At 44.8% G+C, this 26,203-nt stretch overlaps 1 protein-coding gene across 2 annotated transcripts in view; it reads left to right on the plus strand.

Moving 5' to 3' along the window:
• The first annotated feature begins 6,487 nt into the window (after window positions 1–6,487).
• ARHGEF7 (Rho guanine nucleotide exchange factor 7) overlaps window positions 6,488–26,203 on the plus strand; it is a 149,497-nt gene continuing 129,781 nt past the window's right edge. Inside the window, exon 1 of one of the 2 annotated variants that reach the window (XM_075852516.1) lies at window positions 6,488–6,942. In XM_075852516.1, the coding sequence (XP_075708631.1) occupies window positions 6,778–6,942 (165 nt within the window). In that variant the 5' untranslated portion in view covers window positions 6,488–6,777. The remainder of the gene's footprint in view (window positions 6,943–26,203) is intronic. The other variant, XM_075852517.1, reaches the window with a different exon arrangement.

A 26,203-nucleotide genomic window follows, 5' to 3' on the forward strand; every position in this document is an offset into this window, starting at 1 on the left:
CCCGGGATGTTCACGCTGAGGTATTGGTCAGGAAGTTCCACCTTCGTTTCCCCAATAAACCAGGTCCACTTAGTAAGGGTCCGGTGGCCCCTCATAAAAGGGGGGGGGGGTACTGTAAAGGATCTGCCAGGCACAACTTCTGTGTATACTCCCATAGGTAATCAGTCTGCACCTGAGTCTATGTCTCTGAGACTGACTCCATCTTCCACCACTCAGGATAGCAGGCTTAGGAGTGGGAGAGCCTATCGCAGCCTGGCCAGACGGAGCTAGCTCCCGCCCTCTGTCTATTTATACCTGCCTTTCCTGCTCCTTCTTTGCTTGTGATTCTTCTCGTGTGGTTTCCTGGCCCAGCTACAGCTTCTAACTATTTGATCCTGCTCCATACTGACCTTGGCTTACTGACTACTCTCCTGCTCTGCATTTGGTACCTCGTGCACTCCTGGTTTGACTCGGCTCGTTCACTACTCTTGTTGCTCTTGGTGTTGCCGTGGGTAACTGCCCCTTTCCCTCTGCTTCGTGTTCCCTTGTCTGTTTGTCTCGTGCACTTAGTGAGCGTAGGGACCGCCGCCCAGTTGTACCCCGTCGCCTAGGGCGGGTCTTTGCAAGTAGGCAGGGACAGAGTGGTGGGTAGATTAGGGCTCACTTGTCCGTTTCCCTACCCCCGTCATTACATCTGCCTGCACCGCTTGAGACAACGACATAGTCTTAGGCAGACCCGCGGGGTCCATGGCCTGAGCTTACTGTCACGTAGGGTACGTGGACCCACTGGACCGTACCGCCTTGACGGTATGGCAGCTGGCCAACAGGACACAGGACAAAGTCTCTAGTTCAATAGGTGTACCTGTGGTAACTTTCAGACAGTAGCTGGACAGGCTCAGACGGGACTTTGGCAGCAGGCAGGCACCAGGCTTGGTGTAGCAGAACAGGCATAGACTCAGCGCAGAACGACTCCAAAACTAAACGGCACTTGGACCAGGATAACACAGGATATAGGTTACAGGAAGCAGGAACGGGAACACCGGGAACTGGAAGACACTTAAGGGACCATTTGCATAGACGAACATAGGTAATGACAACAAAGAAAGCGGCAGAGCCCTTCTTATAGTCCAGGATCATGGGCTAATTAATTAACAGATTTAGGTGCGCGCTGGCCCTTTAAGACCGGGCAGGAGCGTGCACCCTAAGGGACACAGCAGAGCGAAGTGGAAGTGAGCGCTGGCGTCTCCTGAGGAGGAGATATGGGCCAGTGCTCACAGGACCACGGCTGCGGCCGTCAGGGGGTGAGTAAACCTGACGGGCCGCGGCCATGGATGTTACACATGATACAGCTGAGTACCAGAAGGGAGTGGATAACTCACAAATACAGCCACCGATATGAAGATAATATATAATTACGTAATGTGCCTCTCTAATGGGACTTTACACTGGCCAATTATCGGGCAAAGAAGCGTTCATCTGCTAATATTATCGTTTTAAAAGTGTAAAATATTATCGTTGTCGGCAGCACATCTCCTTGTGTAAACAGGGAGACACGCTGCCGACATGATAGAAATGTATGGGGACGAGCGATTGCAGTAACAAGTGCTCGTTCCCATACTAGCTCCTTGTGAAAGGAGCAAACGATCGCCGATCAACGAGCTGTATCATTGGTCGGCACTAGTTGCACCTGCCAAAATGTGCCGATGTAAAAGTACCTTTAGACAGTGGCGGATTATCATTAAGGCGGTTCGGGCGGCCGCCGCCCGGGGCCCAAGGCTCCCGGGGGGCCCATGGCCGGCTGAACCACACATGATCACACGTGTCCCCTCATGCCCGGTGGCGTCGCTAGCACCGGAGGGGGCCCCGGTGCTAGCGGCAGCCACATTCATTTGTATCTGAGTCCTCAGGACTTAGATACAAATGAATACTATATGCTAGCCGGTCACGTTCGGCTTGCAGCCTATAAGGCGACGGGAAGACTCCCTGCGCAGGCTGGCGTGATGAGGTACTGCATCATGCCAGTCTGCGCATGCGTCTAGTCCGGAGGATTCACACGCGTCCAGCTGGAGTGGCCGCCACGGTTTAAGGTAAGTAAACTGTATAGATTTTTTTAGGTGGGGACTATCGCTGTGTATATATTCAAGGAGGGGGGATTGCTCCGTTACACTATATACAAGGGGGAGTGCTGGGTGGCCCTATATACAAGGGGGAGGGTAGCGCTGTGTGGGCCTGTATGCAAAGGGGGGGAGTGCTCTATTTCCCTATATACAAGGGGGGGTGCTATGTGGTCCTATATGCAAGGGAGGAGCGCTGTGTGGCCCTATATACAAAGGGGGAGCGCTGTGTGACACTATTTACAAGGATGGGAGCGCTGTGTGACACTATGTACAAAGGGAAGGGCTGTGTAGCGCTATCCACAGCGGTATGTGTGTGGCGCTCTTTATAGGGGGGGCTTTTTGGCGCTATTTACAAGAGGGGGAGGGCTGTGTGGCGCTCTCTTCAGGGGGCTGTATGGCACTATCTATAGGGGGCTGTGTGTAACGCTCTCTATGGGGGGGATGTGTGATATGTACAGGGGGCTGTGTGTGGCGCTATCTATGGGGGTGTGTAATAGCTACAGGGGCTGTGTGTGGCACTATGTACAGGGGGCTGTGTGTATGTGGTGTTTTACAGTGTGTGGTATTATTATATTCAGGCGAGCAGTATTTGGTGCTATTATATTTAGGGGCACAGTGGCACCATAACTTTATTTTCGTTTATAGGTGTGGAAATGTTGGAAAAGTCAGGAGCCGAAGACATCTGAGTGGCAAATTCTGCAGAAATGAGTCATGGCCGGGAGAAGTCGTCATGAGCTCTGGACCGGATGGAGAAGAAAAGAGGAAAAAAACTACTAGAATCTGAGACGTCATCACCTGTGATGTCTTTCTGCAGTCCAGGACTGATAGACAGTTCCCCTTGTCAGGAGGACGTGTCCCTGCACAGTGTGATACTGTCAGTATGTAGGGACACAGCCCTGTGACAAGGGGAATCGTAACACCCATTTGTTAATGCTTGCCCAAAAAGTTAGTGTTAAAAATAGTTACGGCGCGGCAGGGCGGCGGTGCGGAAGGGGGGCCCAAGTTTGGGTAACAGCCCAGGGCCCATGGTCTACTTAATCCGCCACTGCCTTTAGACTAAATGAGAATTCGCCAGGGAAGGTATCAGAAGATAACATCATGATTACATGACTACAATTAATAAAACATGTAAATTGTTAAATGCCTCTCACAGGTGCGTCGCTAGCACCGGACCGCCAGCGGCCCAAGCCCCGCATCTTTGGCCCGGTGCACCGGATAACTGCCGCTACAGGGGTTGCAGCAGTCGCAGTTGTGACCGGGCCGTGGCCCCCGCACCGCTATAGAAATTTACTATAGTAACTAGGGCCTATGTCAAAAAATACACGGGCCCCTGTTACTACAGTAACCACACATACTTACCCTCCTTCCCGAGTGCAGCGAAAGTCCTGACGTCTTCTCACATGACGTCACGATGCTGGATGGTGTCGGGACATCCGCTGAACCAAAGAGCTGGGCAAGTGTAACAGCATTACTGCCTGCTGGGGTCCTGTATCTAAGCTTTCCTTGTGGTAAGCTTAGATACAGGGTCCAACAGACAGCATCACAAATGGGCTTAGATACAGGGCCCATGTGTGATACAGTCTGTTGGACCATGTATCTAAGCTTACCACAAGGCAGGCTTAGATACAGGACCCCAGCAGACAGTAATCTTATACAGTATAAGATTACTGTCTCCTGGGTTCCTGTATCTAAACCTGCCTTGTGGTAATTTTAGATACATGGTCCAACAGACTGTATCACACATGGGCCCTGTATCTAAACCTACCACATGTGTTACTAATGTTTTTTTTGTGTGTTTGTATTTTTTTACAGGATCGGTTGTTGGACTACGTCGGATTCGAGGACTATTTTGATGACGGCTTTTTTTATTTTCAGTAAAATGGTTAATGATGGTTGTGGAGGGGCGGTTATGTCAATAAAATATATTTTTTCTATGTCTTTGTATTTTCTTTTAAACTTCATTACTACCGCCTTAGTAATGGCCGCTGCCTGATTGACAGCGTCCATTACTAAGACGGGGCTTAGTGTTAGCCGGTGCGGAGGCTAACACATACCCCCATTATTACCCTGGTACCCACCGCCACCAGGAGAACCGGGAAAAGCTGGGTATGATACGGTACCCTGACCATCTGTAGTGATGGTCGGGCACTGGGGCGGCCGCAGGCCTGTATTATAAGGTTGGGAATGCCCAAAAACAATGGCCCTTCCCACCCTGGTAATGCTAGCCTGCTGCTGCTATATTGTATCTGGCTGGTTATGAAAAACAGGGGGGACCCAGTGTCATTTTTTTTTTAAATGGAATAAACGTTGTGCGGTCCCCCCATTTTTCATAAGGGTATGTGCACACACAAAATCAAAACCATCTGAAAATACAGAGCTGTTTTCAAGGGAAAACAGCTCCTGATTTTCAGACGTTTTTTAATGAAGGTCGCGTTTATCACTGCCGTTTTTGGAACGGTTTTTCCATAGTCTATGAAAAACGGCTGAAGTGACATGCACTTCTTTTTAGCGTCCATTTTTTAGGTGGCCATTTTGAAAAACGGGCGCGTAAAAAACGCCCCGCCGGAGCAGAACGCCGTTTTTCTATTGAAATCAATGGGCAGATGTTTGGAGGCGCTCTGCTTTCGATTTTTCTGCCGTTTTTCGGGCCGTTTATGGCCCGAAAAAGGCTGAAAACACTCCGTGTGAACATATCCTTACTAGCCCAATACAACACAGCAGCAGCAGGCTAGCATTACCAGGGAGGGAAGGGCCACTGTTTTTGGCCTTTCCCAGCCTGCAGCCTCCCTAGTACCCTACCTACACTACAGATGGTCAGGTACTAGATCGTACCCAGCTCTTCCCGGTACCCCTGGTGGTGGTGGGTACTGGAGTAATTATGCGGGTTAGTGTAAGCCTATGCACCGGCTAATACCTAGCCTCGCCTTAGTAATGGACGCAGTCGATCAGCCAGCAGCTATTAATAAGGTGGTAGTAATAAAGTTTAAAAAAATACAAGGACATAGCAAAAATATTTTATTGAAACAAAAAACTCCACACAACCCTCATTAACCATTTTATTGAAAATAAAAAAAGCTGTTAACGAAGTAGTCCTCGAATCCGACGTAGTCCAACAACAAAACCTGTAAAAAAAAAAACACAAATACACAAAAAAAATTAGGAACACATAAAGAAAGCAAAACAATTATTATACTTACCTTTGCTGGGGCCCTATATCTAATCATATCATGTTTGATACTGTCTGCTGAGCCACTGTATCTAATCCTATCTATAGCTATATGGTCATAGTGCTATAGATATGTTGTCTCATATATATATATATATATATACACACACACACATACATATACACATATATATACATGCACGCACACACATTTTTTTGGGGGTGAACATATGTTAGTACAAGGATACTTATTGCTGGGGCCCTGTATGTAAGTATCATGTGTGATACTGTCTGCTGGGCCATGTATCTAGGCCTATCATGTATGATTCTGTCTGCTGGGGCCCTGTATCTAAGCCTATCATGTGTGATACTGTCTGCTGAGACAATGCATCCAATTCTATCCAGCGGTGCAGCTATAGGAGCCTTAGGCTGGATTCACACGAGCATGTTACGTCCGTAATGGACGGAACGTATTTCGGCCGCTAATCCCGGACCGAACACACTGCAGAGAGCCGGGCTCCTAGCATCATAGTTATGTACGATGCTAGGCCCTGCCTCTCCATGGAACTACTGTCCCGTACTGAAAACATGATTACAGCACGGGACAGTTGTCCTGCAGCGAAGCAGGGACTCCTAGCGTCGTACATAACTATGATGCTAGGAGCCCGGCTCCCTGCAGTGTGTTCGGTCCGGGATTAGTGGCCGAAATACGTTCCGTCCATTACGGACGTAACATGGTCGTGTGACTCCAGCCTTAGTCTTATAGATATGCGATGCGATCGCCGATATGTGTGTAGAAATCTATTTACTTTCCGGGGGGGGGGGAATATGTCTCGGGGCTCGTGCCCCATATCTTTTAACACCCTAGCAGCGCCACTGGCCTCTCATGACTTTGGCACCATAGGGGCATGGTTATCAAAGGTAACACGGGCCCCTTGTGGATCCCATTGTATAAAAATCATTATTTCTATGGCACTTTGGGGAGTAAGTGATAGCAGGCTTTGGGTAAATGTTAGCTGTATATAGCAATGGCAGTAAGTATTCTGTGGTCCAGCATGCCAGGATACATTGCTGCCCTTTCATGCATGCCAGGGGTTGAATGTAGATACATTGGGTCTGGATGTTCCTCCCTCTGCACTGGCATATACAGTAAATACAGTGCCAGTGATCTCCAGTATCCTGGGAAGAGTTCAGCCACTGCAGGTTGTGTATGTAATGACAGGCAGCCAGGGCCCGGCCATGAAAGAAAGGGGGGCAGCGAGGGAAAGCCAGGAATAGGAGGAGGAGGGAGCGGACCTGCTGCATTTTCTACAGCATCGAGACGTCATCATCTGCATCTACCCAGGAAAGGAGGGATCGGGATCAGCAGCAGCAGCCTAGGCTTCAATGTGAACTACGGGAAATCGCCAGCGGATCTCCTCAGAAAGGGGGGAAGGGGCTGTATTTGGGGGACCCTGCGCTGGCTGCCCCTGCCCCCCTTGTTCCTGCAGTATCAGGCAGTATCCTCAGTGAGCCATGAATTCAGCAGAGCAGACCGTTACATGGCTCATAACACTCGGGGTGCTGGAGTCTCCCAAGAAGACTATTTCCGACCCGGAGGGCTTCCTGCAGACGTCCCTGAAGGACGGGGTGGTGCTATGCAGGCTGCTGGAGAGGCTGCTACCGGGCACCATAGACAAGGTAACCAGCCTGGGGCTCAAAGCGTCTACTGCGGCACGGCGGGGGTTAATGAGCAGCACCACCACCGCCCCCACTCTGTAGGGTTATGGGGCCGACAGCTGGAGATGGAGGAGGTGCCCTCACCATACACACAGGGGGCCCAAATGCTCGGGGTCATTGTCAGACAACAGACACATAGTAACCCCTGGGAGACCGTTGTATGTGTATGTATATTATTGTATGTGTGTATGTATATATATATATATATATATATATATATATATATATATATATACACAAACACATTATACATAAGCACCTATGGCCTCCCCCTTTATTCTTATCTATTTCTTAAACACATTCCTAAATAAACACAGTGTATATATATATTATCTATATATATATATATATATATATATATATATATATATATATATATATATATATACACACACATCTATCTATCTATCTATCTATCTATCTATCTATCTATCTATCATCTGTCTGTCTGTCTGTCTGTCTATCTATCTATCTATCTATCTATCTATCTATCTATCTATCTATCTATCTATCTATCTATCTATCTATCTATCTATCTCTCATATCTATCTATCTATCTATCTATCTATCTATCTATCTATCTATCTATCTATCTATCTATCTATCTATCTATCTATCTATCTATCTATCTATCTATCTATCTATCTATCTATCTATCTATCATGTGTTTTTGACCAGTGCTCATAGTGTTTATGTGATGCACAGGACCAGTGATAGTTCTAGTGGTGGTGCTTGTGACCCCTGTTCTGGTGGGCTGTGTAGTATATTGATGTGAGGGTATATCTATGCTTCTAGGGGAGGATATGGCTATGACAGCTGTGCTCTTTGTCAGTGTGAGATCTTCCCAGAAGCTCCTACTGGTGGAGATCTACACTACAACCAATGATAAGCAGCTAGAGGAGGCTTCTGTGTCACATGCTGCTGATCATCACATCTCCTCAATGATAGCCAGAAGCTTATTAAATACACCTAGCTGTTTTTTTATGAGTGATCGAAATGATCATTGGCGTAACTTGCTACGTGTTACAGCGTCTGTATGTTATCTCGTTTTATTCTCCTGTGGGCAAAATACTAATGTAAGGCCTTATTCACACGAACGTTGAATACGTCCATGCGACGGCCGTTACACGGACCTATGCAATTCAATGGGGCCATTGGTACCTACAGTGTTTTTCACGCAGCATGTTTCCGTTGCGTGAAACTCCTTGCATGTCCTATACTTGTGTTCTTTTTTGCGGATCACGCACCCGTTGAAATCAATGGGTGCGTGAAAATCAAGAAAAGCACACAGACGCACATCCGCGTGCTGTCCGTGATTCACGCACCAGTTCCTTGAAATGCAGAGAAAAATAAACAAATATAAAGAAATGTGCACCAACACTGACATCAACAACTGATATCACACGGAACAAACACTGATCGCACACGGAACTGCAACGCATGAAAAACGTGTCCGTTTTTTTGCAGACGTAAAACGGAAAGGCTTGTATGAATCTAGCCTTACAAATATGTTAATGTGAGGCAGCCGTATTTTCTTCCTATTGTTTTTATACTATGTGCTTTTTACCATGTTTGTTACGTTTTATTATGATATTAGAAATTGTGCATATTGCAAAACAAATATTTTTTTGATATGTCTTGTATAGGCCAGGCTGTTTTACATATTCCAGTACTGAATCAAAATGACTTCTCGAAAAAGAGTTCATAAAAACATTGTAAATGTGCCAGTTTTTATTACTTATATAGCGTCAGTATATTCCTCAGCATTGTTCAGTTGTCATCACTCACTGTAACCAATAGAGCTTACAATCTAAATTCCCTATCTGCATGTTTTGTGGAGTGTAGGAGGAAACCGGAGTAGCCGGAGGAAACCCATGAAAACACAGGGAAAAGTCTTTGAAATGCCATACAAATTTTGCCAGCGGCAGTTCTACTTATTTCTTACCTGATCCTGCACAGGAACGTACATGTGAGCAGCCAATCAGCATCCATTTAAAGAGGCTCTGTCACCAGATTTTGCAACCCCTATCTGCTATTGCAGCAGATCGGCGCTGCAATGTAGATTACAGTAACATTTTTTTTTCTTCAAAAACAAGCATTTTTAGCCAAGTTATGACCATTTTTGTATTTATGCAAATGAGCCTTTCTTAAGTACAACTGGGCGTGTATTGTGTGTGTACATCTGAGGCTACAGATGATTCTGCAGCAGCATCGGCGTTTGCAGGTAAGTCGATGTAGCCTCTGTCGCCTGGTGCCGATGTGTCCTTGCTCGTCCGACACGATGCAGGACCTGGGGCAGGAAGTGACGTCACAACGTGATCTCTCGAGGACACGCTGTGTGTCTGTGAACTGCCAGAAGCTGGGTGTTAACGAAGAGAAGTGGATGATGCTGATTCGTCAGCATCATACACTTCTATTCACAACGCCCAGCTAGTAAAAGAAGTAAAAACGCCCAGATGTACACACACAATACACGCCCACTTGTACTTAACTTTAAACACGCCCACTTGTACTTAAGAAAGGCTCATTTGCATAAATATAAAAATGCTCATAACTTGGCCAAAAATGCTCGTTTTTGAAAATAAAAACGTTACTGTAATCTACATTGCAGCGCCTATCTGCTGCAATAGGAGATAGGGGTTGCAAAATCTGGTGACAGAGCCTCTTTAAAGGTAGTGATCTCTTTCTGTGCCCGTCTCCACATTCAGAGATCAGCACTGGAGAAGACAAGTTGGGCAGAATAGATCACAGATGTCTTGCACCCACAGATAGTGTCAGGAATCCCCATGAAGGACTCATTGAATCCTGGACACTTGTTTGGCATGGTGTTACTTAGTCAGGAGCCGCACATAAGAGGCCAGTAAAATATGTATCAGGAAGAATCCATACTGTGGTAACTGGTAAGAAGTTACCATAGAGCTTTTGTTTGTATAGCTACATCCGTAAAATCTGCCTATTATTGGTTACCCTTACGTCTCACACCCTCACATACTTGAGGGCACCGGCATCTTTCGCTACACTTCCACCTCTCATAATATCGGATTCATTCACGTACTCCTCACCAGTGAATTCAGCTTGGATGATTATAATGCCAGTTGCACATGACCGATGTGCCACTCGGGCTGTTTTTAGCTGCATCTGAGTGGCACCCAATAGCCTTCACGGACCCATTCACTTTAGCGGGTGAAAACTATTCCAATTCTGCGATCCGTGGAAAGATAGACCATGTCCTATCTTTCCTCGGATTACTGACGGGACTCGGCCGGCGCGCACTGTCGTGTGCGTGAGGCATAAGAGTACATCGTGTGAGGAGAAGCCTAGGATTGTGGCACTTGTACTGGTGCAATTCAACATAAAATAGTCTTCAATAGAGAAAAGTTTAAAAAAATACTCTCTGGGTTCAATAAATGGATTAAAGAGAGCTACCAACACCCCAAGCTAAATTCTGGTAATTATCTAAGCATTCTGTATTATCTGGATTATTCAATGACTAAGTAACTGTATTATATGGAGAGTAGAGCAGCCCATACATATTAGATCAGGGCTTCTCAAACTGTAATGTTCCCCCCTGTTGGTGAGGCGCAGCTGGATAGGCATTATTGGCAGAAGTGATCATATTGTGCACAGGGCCTTCTCTCTCTGTCCCAATTTCTGCTTTAGCAACATAGTTGACTGCTTTTGGCCTTTTTTTAAAAATTATTATTTATTTTGGGTTCAGGAGACAAATGAAAGATAAACTGAGGTGCATTTTTAATTTTGTCATAGACTTCGTACAGGTCGGTGTATTACCATGTTTAACATGGTGAGCAGAAAAAGTTTGATAAGCTCTGCGTTAGATAGATGTCAGTGGATCCTACCAATTCCAATGGAAACCGCCAATAATCTAATATGTATGAAGTGGGCCCCTGACCTCAGATGCTGGGGGGAAACGATAATCCTTTGTTCTGCCAGGAGATAAGCCCCTGATTTCCCTTTCTCATTGAAATAAACATAGACGCTGGGGAGGTCATCTTATGTATATGGCCATCATGGGAATGAAGAGGCTTAGGCCACAAATTTTTCTGATAAAAACATGGATCAATGAGAAAGCTTAAAGGGGTTGTCCGAGATAAATTTTTATTTAAAAGTTAAACACACAATACACACATTAAATATTCCCTAATATACTTACCTGTGCAATCTTGCTTCTGTTCTCCGTTCTGGCAGCTCTTTTCTTCCGATCACCTGTCTTCTGACGTCACGTTTTCTTCCTCCTCCACTGTCGTGTCGTGTCCCGATCACATGGTCTCGCCCCAGCGAGACCTCGGATGGGACACGACACGTCACTGGAGACGTGTCGTTTCTGCGGGTGCCCGCCCAGCCTATGCAGCTTTTTTTCACTGTGAGCGCGCCTATGCGTGTTCACAGTGAAAAAAGTGAAGAGGGACGGCACCTGCGGGAATGTCGGGTCTCCGGCTGTCAGTGACTGCCGGGGACCCGGAGGAGAAGATAGAAGCAGCTTTCGCTGCTTCTGTCTTCTCCGATGTCTTTTTACACAGCGCTCAATGAACGCTGTGTATAGGAATAGAGACAGCAGCAGCGGCGCTGTCTCTATTCCTCCCGGTGATCATGTGACTGGTCACATGATCACCGGGTACCGTTAGTGGCAGACTGCTGCTGGGTCTAATCAGACCCAGCACAGCCCTATTAGTGACAATCGTCACTATGAGAGGGCTGATTTCCCCTGTAGCTGGGGCTGCTGTGCAGCTCCAGTTACAGTGGAAAAGATGGTGTAAAAAAAATATATAATGTTCCCCAAAGGTCTTTTTTGACCTTTGAGGGACAGACAATAATAATAAAAAAATAGGAAAGTACAAAAAAATATTAAATAATAAATACACATAAAATACCCCAAAAAAATACCGTTCCCCCTGTCAATCATTGTTGTAACGCTAGCGCTGACCCAATTACCCTAATATAGACATGTAATATATAGAAATTTACGGTAGACAATGACGATCACAAATAAAAGGTCTATTTTAGGGTAAAACTATGTTATTACCAAAAAAATAGCTGAAACGTAAAAAAGCTTATTTTTTTACTATTATTTTCAAACTTTATGAATGAAAATTCTAAAATGGCAAAAAAGGTGTGTATAAAAACGATAAAAAAAATAAACCTGCATTGTCTACGGAAAAAACGCCGCAAAAATAACGTCGTTAGCGCAACAAATAAAAAAGTTATAGCCATTTAACTAACACGTGCTAAAAATGGCTAAACGGTGTCTGGTCCTGAACTAGATAAGATCTTCTGGGGTCCTGTATCTAAGCCTACATTGTTAGGCTTAGATACAGGGTCTAACAAACAGTGTCACACATGGAGCTTGTATCTAAGCCTAACACAATGTAGGCTTAGATACAGGACCCCAGATGACATTCTTTTTATTCCTGTATAAGGGTATGTTCACACGGCCTATTTACGGACGTAATTCGGGCGTATTAACCCCCGAATTACGTCCGAAATTATGGCTTGAAATCGTTGGCAAACATCTGCCCATTGAAAGCAATGGGCTGACGCTTGTCTGTTCACACGAGGCGTATATTTACGCGTCACTGTCAAAAGACGGCGCGTAAATAGACGCCCGCGCCAAAGAAGTGTCATGTCACTTCTTCAGACGTAAATGGAGCCGTTTTCCATGGACTACATGGAAAACCAGCTACAGTTACGTCCGTAATGGACGCGGCGTTCAAGCGCCTGCACATGCCGTTACGGCTGAAACGACAGGGCTGTTTTCTTCTGAAAACAGCCCCGTAATTTCGGCCGTTATGGACGCTGCCGTGTGAACATACCCTAAGATTAGTGTTTTGGGGCCCTGTATCTAAGCCTAACATGTGGTATTCTTAGATACATGGCCCATGTGTGACACTGTCTGCTTGGGTAATGTTACTAAGGCTACCTTGTGGTAGGCTTAGATACATGGTCTAACAGTATCACACATGAGCAGTGTATCTAAGCATCCCTCTACAGTTTGGGTCCTTGGTACTACATCAAGTTCAAGGACTACTTCAATGACACCTTTTTTTATTTTTAATAAAATCGTTAACCAGTGTTGTGTGTGTTATTTTATTACAATATTTTTTCTATGTCCTTCTCATTTATTTAAAAATTTATTATTAGTTCATTATTAATGGCCACTGTCTAACAGCGTCCATTAGTAAGGCTTCATGCACACTAGTGTGTGTATTTTCCGCGCGTGAAAAACTTGCGTCAATCCCATCCGTGTGTTTGCGTTAGGGCGGATTAACACGAACGTGCTATACGTCCGTGCAACCCACGTGGTATTCACGCGGGTCGCACAGACCTATGCAAGTCTATGGGGCAGTGCAGACAGTCCGTGAGTTTTACGCAGCGTGAGTCCGCTGCGTAAACTCGCGACATGTTCTATATTTCTGCGTTTTTCAAGCATCACGCACCCATTGAAGTCAATAGGTGCGTGAAAATCAGGCGCATCCCATGGAAGCACTTCCGTGGGACGAGCGTGATTCGCGCAACAGCAGTAAAATAATGAATGTAAACAGAAAAGCACCACGTGCTACAAACATCCAGAGTGTCATAATGATGGCGGCTGCGCGAAAACCGCAGCCGCGCATCCGTATGAACATGACACGGAGCTGTCAAGTGCATTTTGCGCACGCAAAACGCCACCGTATTTGTGTGCGCAAAACGCACACGCTCGTTTAAATCCGCCCTTATGCATCAGCGTGCTTTTCGATTGTCATGTGTTATTCACGCACTCACAAAGCCAGCCCATTTTTACCTTCTTTTTTACAACAAATTGCTGTGTAAATCACGCACCAAACACGCGTGTGCTGTTTGTGGTTTTCACGCACGCATTGACTTCAATGTGAGTGTAGGTGCATGATAACGCACCAATAGAGGACATGCAGTATGTTTCACGCAGCGGACTCTCGCTGCGTGAAAAGTCACACATGTGTCAACGGCCCCATTGAAATAAATGGGTTGCGTGTGTTGTGCGTTTTTTCAAAGCACAGCACACAGACTTGATTCACGCTAGTGTAAATCGCGCATAAGGCCCCATTCACACCACGTCGAAACCACGCACAGCACACGCGACCCATTTATTTCAATGGGGCCGTTTTCACGCAGCGAGAGTCCGCTGCGTGAAACATACTGCATGTCCTCTATTGGTGCGTTATCATGCACCTACACTCAAGTAGATGCATGCTTGAAAACCATGCACCAAACAAGCGTGTTTGGTGCGTGATTTATGCTGCAATTTGTTGTAAGAAGCATTAAAATCGAGCATTAAAACTGCCTTGCGGGAAAAAGAAGCGACATGCTCCATCTTTGGGCGTTTACGCCTCTGACCTCCCATTGACTTCAATGGGAGGCAGAGAAAGCGTATTTCGCGTTGTTTTATGCCTGCGGCGCTCAATTGCCGCGGGCGAAAAACGCCACGGAAAACAACGCAAAAAACGCATCAAAAAAAGCCACAAACAATGCCGCAAAAAACAGACGCAAAAAAAAAACGCCGAAAAGGCTACGATAAATGCCGCGAAAAACATCACAAATAAAGCCGCGAACAAAGAGGCAAAGAACGCCACGAAAAACGACAGGGAAAACGACACGAAAGACGCAATGAAAAACGCAGAAAAAAAAACCGCAAAAAAAGACGCGAAAAACGACGCAAAAAAGGCTACGATAAACGCCACGGAAAAAGCTGCGAAAAACATAGCGGAAAAAGACGCGAGAAACGCCGCAAACAGAGGCAAAGAACGCAGCGAAAATCAACTGGGAAAACGCCACGAAAGACGCAACGAAAAACGCAGCAAAAATAGGCGCAAACAACGACGCAAAAAAAGAAATGATAAACGACGTGAAAAAGGCTACGATAAACGAAATGGAAAACACAGCAAAAAACATCGCAAAAAAAGACGCAAACAAACAAGCAAAAAACGCCAAGATAAACAAAGCGAAAAACGCCCCGAACAAAGCGGCAAACAAATACGCAAACAGCGCACAAAAAACGGGTAAAAACGACGCAAAAATCAACGTGCAGGGAGAGGTAAATCTGCCGCAAACTTCAAGACGGAATTTTGAGGCAGATATTCTTCCTGCAAAAAAACTCTGTGTGAACATAGCCTTAGTGGAGAGAGACATGAGATAGAAGAGGGTGGACGAGGGTGAGGGTGGACGAGGGTGAGGGGAGACACGAAGAGGTTTATAGACCTGAAAAGAGAAAGAAAACATAAATGTGAAAAACATAATGGGGGGAGAACATTTGCTCATCATCCTTCAAGAATGTCAGCAAGGAGACCAGTCCAGTGAAGGAGGTCAGCGGGAGGAGCAGGGACAGCTCACATGAACTCTTGGAAGGTATGTGCACGCTCATTGCAGCCTGCAATGAGCGTGCACGGGAAAAAAGTTTCATAACAAGGAAAGATCAACAAACCAGAGCTGAACTGCATGTAAACAAACTGTGCTAAACTCAAAGAAGAAATGTGGTAAGTAGAATTTTTTTTAAAAATAATGCTTTATTTAGGTTGTCTGTATAAGGGGTAATGTATGACACAGTTTTTGAAAAAATGTTGGTATCTCGGACAACCCCTTTAAAGGGGTTTTCCCATCAGGGTCATTTATGGCATATCCACAGGATATGCCATAAATGTCAGATAGATGTGGGTCCCACCTCTGGGACCCACACCTATATCTGGAACGGGGCCCCATAAACCCCTTTCTACTGCTCTGAGCTCCTGCTGACGTGTGTGATTCCCGAACATGGAGAAGAAATCCGCGTAGCTCGCTGAGCTATGCTGTTTTCGTAAGTCCCTTAGTAGTGAATGGCCGTTACGGAAGCAGCGTAGCATGCGAGCTACGCTGTTTCTGTAACTACCATTCAGTTTTATGGGACTTAGGCCGGATTCACACGAGCGTGTGCGTTTTGCGAGCGCAAAAGGTCCATAACCGCTCCGTGTGTCAGCCGCGTATGAGGCGGGGCTGTGCGATTTTCGCGCAGCCGCCATCATTATGACACTGTTTGTATGTTTGTAAACAAAAAAGCACGTGGCGCTTTTGTTTTCATTCATAGTTTTTACTGCTGTTGCGCGAATCACGCGCGTCACACGGAAGTGCTATCGTGTTCTGCGTGTGATTTTCACGCACCCATTGACTTCAATGGGTGCGTCATGCGCCAACAAGGCACAAATATAGGACATGTCGTGAATTTTACGCAGCGGACACACGCTGAGTGAAAATCACAGACAGTCTGCACGGCCCCATAGACTAACATAGGTCCGTGCGAGGCGCGTGAAAATACCGCGCGTTGCATGGACGTATATCACGTTCGTCTGAATAAGACCTAACGAAACAGCATAGCTCAGCGAGCTACGCTGTTTTTCTCTTCATGGTCAGGAATTACACACGTCAGCAGTAGAAAGGGGTTTATGGGGCCCAGTTCTAGATATAGGTGCGGGTCCCAGAAGTGGGACCCACATCTATCTGACATTTATGACATATCCTGTGGATATGCCATAAATGACCCTGATGGGAAAACCCCTTTAACTTAAACACTTTCGCCCCTTATAGAGTGTAGAGCGGTGGGGACTTTCATCTATACGTACGTATGTTTGCCCCTTTTAGGTCATATGGGCAGAGTTTGCCTTTATGAGACAACCCTTTAAATTTGTGAATAATATGATTGGGGAAGGCAGGAATTGCTGTATCCACATGAGAAGTTTCTCCATGACCAAATATATTACCCTCAATAAAGACGAGACTGCCACCATTTTCCTGAATTTAATGGGTTGAAAATGTATTAATAATATAAATACTTAAAGAATCAATCTCAATTGAAATGGTAACCGAGCGAGAGTTTATTATTGACCCAGTTGGTCCCACATTATGTTCATGTTCGTCTGCTGCCTGAGTGTAGAACGGACTGCACAGAGACTGAACACTGACAACATTAAAGTAAATGGGCAAATTTGCATGCCTGATTTTCCGAACAGAACTTTGGTAAGATTCTTGCACTAGACTCGCCCATTCAACTCAATGGGACCATGAAAAAAAATCGGACAGCACACAAACACCATCCGAGTTCGGTCTGTTTTTCATAGATTGGTTGCTAGGAGACGCCGAAAAGAAAGCAGAATGTTTTTTTATTATTGACGGACGTAAAAAACTGATGGTCACTGATGCAACACGGACATAATGAACGGACAAACGGAACACACTTGGACACAATGCTCGTCTGAATACAGCCTAAGGCCTCATGCACACGACGGTGTTTTTGCGGCCGCAATTCCCCCGAAAATCCACTGGAGAATTGCGGCCCCATTCTTTTCTATGGGGCCGTGCACACGACCGTAGTTTTTGCGGTCCGTGCACGGCCCGGGAGCCCGGACCGCAGAAAGAACGGGCATGTCTTATTACGGCCCGGTTCTGCGGTCCGGGCTCATTGAAAACAATGGCCGCGGCCATGTGCATGTGCGGGCGGCCTGCGGCTGACAGTCCGCTGACAGTCCGCAGCCGGCCGACCCGAAAATCACGGCCGTGCACACGGCCACGGTCGTGTGCATGAGGCCTTAGGCCGGATTCACACGAGCGTATTTAACCTATGTTAGTTAATGGGGCCGTTCAGACCTTCCGTGATTTTCACGCAGCGTGTGTCCGCTGCATAAAACTCACGACATGTTCTATATTTGAACGTTTTTCGCGCATCACGCACTCATTGAAGTCAATGGGTGCGTGAAAATCGCGCACAACACACGGAAGCACTTCCGTGTGTCGCGCGTGATTCGCGCTACAGTAGTTAAAGAAATGAAGGAAAAAATAAAAGCTGCTAATTCATTACAGTTCATTGCAATCGCGTGTCATAAGGGTGCAATATGCGTGAAAATCACGCAGACATGCACCAAATACTGATGACACATGGAACTGCAATGCGCCAAAAACGCTGCGTTTTTTGCGCGCGCAAAACGCACACGCTCATCTGAATCCAGCCTTAGGTCTTATTCACTCACACGAACGTGTCTGTTTTGCTCGTGTAAAAAATGCTGTCCATGATTTTCACGCACCTATTGACTTTAATGGGTGCGTGATGCGCAAAAAACACACAATTATAAGACATGCAGTGAGTTTCACGCAGCAGACACACGCTGCATGAAAAACACTGAATGTCTGAATGGCCACATTGAATTGCATAGGTCCGTATGACGTCCGTTGTTTTAATTCGCATAACACGGACGTGAAATACGCTCGTATGAATAAGGCCATAGAGTAGTTTGAAATGTGTAAAAGAATGGAAACATATTGACAAGTCCGTAATTAACAATCTCACCTCGTCTATGCTCTATTATGGCTCTGTGTGAAGGCATTATTATTAGCAAAATATTATTATATTTATTTGTATTTTACATTCTTTATTTGTAAACATAGGTTACATGAAAAAATTGTAGCAACAATGTATCACATAATAATAATTATTTATATAGCACCAACATATTCTGCAGCTCTTTACAGTCCATAATAACAGACAAACAGAGAGAACAACTTTGCAATAATGATACAACTACATGAGTACACGAGCAGAATAGACCAAAGAAATAGACCAAAGCTCAACCAGACAACATAAGATTAATGTTAAGGAGTGGAAAGAAGGGATGAAAAGGTAAAACAAGGGAGGAGAGGGAATTAGAAGCTGGGAAGTAAGTCTCAAAATAGGTCTATGCTGCAGAATCTGCCACAGCCAGGAAGCCTTGTTCCTGGGAGGGGAGGGGGTGGCAAGGAGAACCGATCAGCAAAGACCGAGCGAGACATTGCATTCATAAAAGGAAAATGAAATACTTCCTGGTATACAAAAATAGACTGCAAGAAAATCTGTTATACAGAAAAAGTCCTAGTACAGAGGAACCGTGGGACACCCATATCAAGGATACCTTATTTTAGGGATTATTCAGACGAATGTGGGGAAACTTGGACGTGAAAAACTGCAGTTTTCACTGATCTTTTCTTTTTAAAACATCATTTTTATTGAGAGTTTTCACATTTTCTTATAAACATATCACATAAAGGTTGCATCATAAATGAACAACACGCAACTACAAATAATACAAAATAACATAACATACAATCATGGCATATGTCTCGATTCACATATCAAATGAAAGAACAGGACTTCCCCTACCTCTGAACACGACTTAGGTCATCAAAAATTAAAAGTGCCTAGACTATAATAGTAAGAAACCAGTGCTAACGAGAGCCCGAGATCTCCTCCCACCATCCCCTATCAAGACTGAAGTTTCAAGCCTCCTAAATTACCTGCCAGAAGCTGCGTATGATACCAAGCGGTGTGCCTAAAAGGCGTAACAATTTCTGCCACATCGGCAGCCGTGTAATGCAATTCAATAAATATTTGCCATTTAGCAAATAACTTCTTGGCTCCCGCTTCTTTCCGTCTTTCCACCTCCACCCTTTCAAGAGCTAATAACTGTTTCAAACTTAACACGATCATGTCAAGACCCGGTGTGTCAGCTTCCAGCCATTTACAGAGAAGGCATCTCAGGGCCACCAGTAGGATTGTGTGTATCAAGGGGGGAGGGGGAGATCTCGTCTCTCGACTACCATCGTCCTCTGGCGGTCGCGCCTGATGGAACAGCAGTGCCTGAGGCGTCATTGGAAGTTTCGTCTTCCAATGATCCGAAATATAGTTGTGTACCATCACCTAGTATCGTTTAGTATGAGCACAACCCCATACTCCGTGCCACAAATTAGTCAGGGGAGTTCTACATTTGGGGCAACCAGTAATGCGATCGGGGAAGGACTGTGAAGGTAAAATATTAAAGCCATATATAGCCGAATGCATTAACTTAAAATAGGTTTCCCTCCAGCTCTCATTCACGATAACCTTCCGTCCCGTCTCCCAACCTTCCAATATGGTCTCCCCTATAGCCGGATCTTGAGTCCATCGTTCCCAAACTTTAAACATAGCTCGTGGACGCGGGCGAACAAAACAGTCCCAGAGTCCCCTATACAACCCCGAGATAGTCGCCCGAAGAGACGGTGGACCTATGACCTCATCTAGAGTATGTGTGGCGGCTTCTTTATTCAAATCCCTTAGCCGAGATGTACAAAATGAACGCACCTGGAGAACTTGTATAAAATTAAAAGTACCATCTGAGGGCCTAAGTTTAGCATTGATTTCCGACCCGGTCAACCATCTCCTTTCCTCTTTATGCATAAGGTCACCTGCGCAGTTAAGGCTTGCATCCCCCCAAGAGGTAAATCTGCCCCCACAGTCTACTCCCGGTAAGAATTCCGGATGCCCACACAACGGCATATGTTTAGAGAGTAAATGAGGCAGGTCAAAGAATTTACGAACCGCTTTCCAGGCTAGGACTGTGTCTCTCAGGACAATGGAGGCTTTGAGACGGCATGGAAGAGAAGCAACTCTACCTGTACAGTGTAACAAGGCTTTCAAATTCCATGGCGAGGCATACGCCCCTTACAGGTCTAAATTGTAATAATGGCTCGTGTCGTGGAGCCAATCCACTACATGGCGGAAAAGACATATCACGTTATAACCCCTGACATTTGGGAACTTCAGCCCCCCCTCGTGTTTACCTAGCATAAGTTTAGTGAGTGCAATGCGGGGCCTCTTTCCTGCCCATATGAATTTTGTAAATGAAGAATTCAATTTGGATACATCCACATGCCTCAGCAAAAGCGGGAGTGTTTGAAAGGGATATAAAAGTCTAGGGAAACTAACCATCTTAATAAAGTGGCACCTCTCCAGAAGGGACAACGGCAACTGACGCCATCTTGTGAGTTCCGCCTGTATTTTTTAAAATAGCGGTGGATTTTCACGGATCTTCATAGGCTCGAGTCTATGGAGGGATCCGTGAAAGCTGAAGAAAATAGGACATGTTCTATTTTTCAAAGGATCCTTCACATGGTCCGTGAACGGCCCCATTGAAATACATGCGTCCGTGTCACATGGACGTATTCAACGTTCATCTGAATAAGCCCTCAGGCTCCATGCACACGGCTGCACCCGTAATCACAGTCCGCGATTGCGGGCACGGCTGGCCGCCGAAGCCCGTGCGCCACATTTTCGTGCCGTGCCCCCATACAAAGTATGGGAGCATGGCCTGCAAAATCAGAAAAGTAGGACATGCTCCATATTTCCCGGCACGGTTCTACGGCACGGACACCTTTCCATAGCGCTACGGAAAGGTGTCCGCAGTCAATAGAACCGGGCGGGTCTGTAATTACGGACCGTACTGCGGTCCGCAATTACAGAGTTTCTCCACGGTCGTGTGCATGGGGCCTTAGACTGTAACTGTAGGAAATTATGGGAGAGGAGGAACTTTCCTTGTTCATTCTATTTAACTTTTATGATTGCGTTTTTGATAGAATATCTAAAAATATATAAAAAGTTTAGGATTAGTGTTTTTTCCATGTGATTCCAATGATTTACACCACTTTGGACCATGTTAGGCAGGTTGGCTGTCATACAGTGTTTCTGCAATTCAATCAACATATTGACACATTATAAAGCTTTATTTCTTTTTTGTCTGCATCCACATAGACATAAAATATTGACTGGGTTTGATTAAAACTTGGCCAAGGGCAATGTCACACTGGCTTACAAAACCTCTGCCATTCCCTTTTTATTATTGTCTATGAACAGCTGCAAAATTCTCATGCGGAGCTGGAAAAAGCTCACGTAGGAATAATTTCAGTGGTAAATCCTTGTGTTGCACAATGCTAGTTTTGTAATTTGTTTGCTTATTTTTGGTAGCCTCAACTTGGTTAGGATGTTACGTTAGGGCTTATTCACACGAACGGGTGTCAAATCGGCAGTGAAAAACTATCGTTTTTCTCAGCCGATTTGCACCCGTGCTTGACCCAGTTTCACAGATCCCTCATAGACTTCAGTCTATTGTAGGAACCGTGAAAACGGGCAAAAATGGGACATGTCCTATTTTCTCACAGGCCATTCCCATGTACCGTTAAAAAAAACAAAAACGGCTGTGTGAATAGCCCCATAGAAGTACATTCATTTTAATGCTTCCGTGAGACGGACGTTAAAAAAAACGTTGATTTAGGCAGGGCCGGCCAATGATCTAAGGCCCTGTTCACAGTTGCATTGAAGGCTCCGTTTGGGTACTCACACGTGGTGTACTTACATTCTACTTGCGCAGCGTAGACCTGCACTGTGGAAAACTTTACAATGTCTGCCTATGGAAAAAAATATTCTCCATGCACGCTCAACAGACAAAATGATGTTAACCATCTGGCACCAATGGAATTAAAGAGGACGTCAGTCAGGGATGCGAACAGGGCAAGCATGTGGAAAGGTTACGGTGTGTTCATATCAGCGTTGGGCTTCCGTTGATCGGTTCCGTTCCACTTTTCCGTCGGAGGAGCCGATGAACGGAAAGCCAAACGGAAACCATAGCTTCCGTTCGTATTACCATTAATTTGCTTCCGTTGCAGTTGGTTTCCGTTTTTCAGTTTCGTTTTTTTTGCGGGAAAAAAACAGCGCAGTTTCCGCAAAATAAATTGAAACTTTCTGGAACGGAAACAAACTGCAACAAATCCATGTTAGACAAGTCAGCTGTGGCGCAACCATACTTACTGACGTTAAATGCATGAGTTAAATGCATGGCTGAAGTCTTGGTGTAGAGGAGAAGGATTTGGGTTCCTAGAGCACTGGGCTGACTTTTCATTGGGGTACAAACTGTATTCTGCAGATGATTTGCACCTAAATGGAAGGGGGTCCGCTGTGCTGGGGGAGAGAATTCTAGCTGGGGTGGCGGAGTATTTAAACTAGGGCTGAGGAGGGAGGTCAATGTAGAAAAAAAAGGGGTAGCCAGGTTAGAGAGGGGTCAGACTATATTGGTGGGGGGAGAAACAGAATGTGGGGAGAGGACTAGACAACAGGATAAGGAGATCCTTTCGTTACAAAACATCAGTGTAAATAAAAAGGCCCGATTAATGTCAAATCACATTTCTGATAATAAAAGTGAAAAACTGACAGGCAAGTTAAAGTGTATGTTCACAAATGCCAGAAGTCTAGCAAGTAAAATGGGGGAGATGGAGGCCTTGATACTGGAAGAAAATATAGATATAGTTGGTGTTGCTTAAGCTTGGCTAGACTCTTCACATGACTGGGCTGTAAATCTACAGGGTTTTACACTTTTTCGGAAAGACAGGACAAATAGGAAAGGTGGTGGTGTATGTCTGTATGTGAGAAGTGATATGAAGGCGAGTGTGAAAGAGACAATAGTGGGTGAAGACTATGAGGAGGTTGAAACCTTGTGGGTGGAACTAGAAAGGGAGGTAAACACTGAAAAAAATTACTTTTGGTGTAATCTATAGACCCCCCAATATAACTGAGGAGATGGAAGTTCAGCTATATAAACAGATGGAGCGGGCTGCACAGGCGGGTACTGTAGTGATAATGGGAGATTTTAATTTCCGGGATATTAATTGGTGTCATGGTTCGGCTTCAACTGCAAAGGGGAGACATTTCCTCAACCTGTTGCAGGAAAATTTTATGGGCCAGTTTGTGGAAGACCCGACTAGAGGTGAAGCTCTGTTGGATCTGGTCATTTCTAATAATGCAGATCTTGTTGGGAATGTCAATGTTCGTGAAAACCTCGGTAACAGTGATCACAATATAGTTACATTTTACCTATACTGTAAAAAACAAACACAGGCTGGGATGGAAAAAACATTTAATTTTTAAGAAAGCCAATTTCCCCAGGATGAGGGCTGCAATTCAGGATATGGACTGGGAAGAACTAATGTCAAATAATGGAACAAATGATAAATGGGAGATTTTCAAATCTACTTTGAGTTATTATAGTGCAAAATTTATTCCTACAGGTAATAAGTATAAACGACTCAAATTAAACCCCACATGGCTTACACCTTCTGTGAAAGGGGCAATACATGACAAAAAAAGGGCATTTAAAAAATACAAATCTGAGGGTACAGCTGCAGCCTTTGTAAAATATAAAGAGCTTAATAAAATCTGTAAAAATGTAATAAAATTAGCAAAAATACAAAATGAAAGGCAGGTGGCCAAGGATAGTAAAACAAATCCTAAAAAATTCTTCAAGTATATAAATGCAAAAAAGCCAAGGTCTGAACATGTAGGACCCCTAGATAATGGTAATGGGGAGTTGATCACAGGGGATCAAGAGAAGGCAGAGTTACTAAATGGGTTCTTTAGCTCTGTATATACAACTGAAGAAAGAGCAGCTGATGTAGCCGGTGCCAGTGCTGTTAATATATCGGCTGATATACTGAATTGGATGAATGTAGAGATGGTCCAAGCTAAATTAAATAAAATAAATGTGCACAAGGCCCCGGGACCAGATGGGTTACACCCTAGAATTCTTAAAGAGCTTAGTTCAGTTATTTCTGTCCCCCTTTTCATAATATTCAGAGAATCTCTAGTGACTGGTATAGTGCCAAGGGACTGGCGCAGGGCAAATGTGGTGCCTATTTTCAAAAAGGGCTCTAGGTCTTCCCCGGGTAATTATAGACCAGTAAGCTTAACATCCATCGTGGGGAAAATGTTTGAGGGGCTATTGAGGGACTATATACAGGATTATGTGACAATAAATAGCATTATAAGTGACAGCCAGCATGGTTTTACTAAGGACAGAAGTTGTCAAACTAACCTAATCTGTTTTTATGAAGAGGTAAGCAGAAGCCTAGACAGAGGGGCCGCTGTGGATTTAGTGTTTTTGGACTTTGCAAAGGCATTTGACACTGTCCCTCATAGACATCTAATGGGTAAATTAAGGACTATAGGTTTAGAAAATATAGTTTGTAATTGGATTGAGAATTGGCTCAAGGACCGTATCCAGAGAGTTCTGGTCAATGATTCCTACTCTGAATGGTCCCCAGTTATATGTGGTGTACCCCAGGGTTCAGTGCTGGGACCTCTATTATTCAACTTATTTATTAATGATATAGAGGATGGGATTAATAGCACTATTTCTATTTTTGCAGATGACACCAAGCTATGTAATATAGTTCAGACTATGGAAGATGTTTGTGAATTGCAGGCAGATTTAAACAAACTAAGTGTTTGGGCGTCCACTTGGCAAATGAAGTTTAATGTAGATAAATGTAAAGTTATGCATCTGAGTACCAACAACCTGCATGCATCATATGTCCTAGGGGGAGCTACACTGGGGGAGTCACTTGTTGAGAAGGATCTGGGTGTTCTTGTAAATCATAAACTCAATAACAGCATGCAGTGTCAATCAGCTGCTTCAAAGGCCAGCAAGATATTGTGGTGTATTAAAAGAGGCATGGACTCGCGGGACAGAGATGTAATATTGCCACTTTACAAAGCATTAGTGAGGCCCCATCTAGAATATGCAGTTCAGTTCTGGGCTCCAGTTCATAGAAAGGATGCCCTGGAGTTGGAAGAAATACAAAGAAGAGCAACGAAGCTAATAAGGGGCATGGAGAATTTAAGTTATGAGGAAAGATTGAAATAATTAAACCTATTTAGCCTTGAAAAAAGACGACTAAGGGGGGACATGATTAACTTATATAAATATATTAATGGCACATACAAAAAATATGGTGAAATCCTGTTCCTTGTAAAACCCCCTCAAAAAACAAGGGGGCACTCCCTCCGTCTGGAGAAAAAAAGGTTCAACCTGTAGAGGCGACAAGCCTTCTTTACTGTGAGAACTGTGAATTTATGGAATAGCCTACCGCAGGAGCTGGTCACAGCAGGGACAGTAGATGGCTTTAAAAAAGGGTTAGATAATTTCCTAGAACAAAAAAATATTAACTGCTATGTGTAGAAATTTTTCCTTCCCTTTTCCCTTCCCTTGGTTGGACTTGATGGACATGTGTCTTTTTTCAGCCGTACTAACTATGTAACTATGTAACTATGTAACTCCTTATGGATGATTTTTTCCTACTGTGTGGACTAGCAATTTAAAGGAGTATTCTGGTCACAACAAATTACTGTTAGATCGATGGGGGTCCAACCGCTTGGACCCCCATGATCGTCAGATTGAGGGTCACGTGTCCCCATTCTCCCCAGCCACCACCCCACTGCCAGGGCCTGCGGCTCCCTTCTTTCAAAGTTTTGTTATTTTACAACTTTCTTTTTTTTTTTAACAGCTGGACTTTAATGTCATGCAGCAGCTCCAAAAGCAAACATAATTTTAGGGTGTAT

This window comes from Rhinoderma darwinii, chromosome 2 (genome assembly GCF_050947455.1).
Source record: "Rhinoderma darwinii isolate aRhiDar2 chromosome 2, aRhiDar2.hap1, whole genome shotgun sequence".
Classification (NCBI taxonomy): Eukaryota; Metazoa; Chordata; class Amphibia; order Anura; family Rhinodermatidae; genus Rhinoderma; species Rhinoderma darwinii.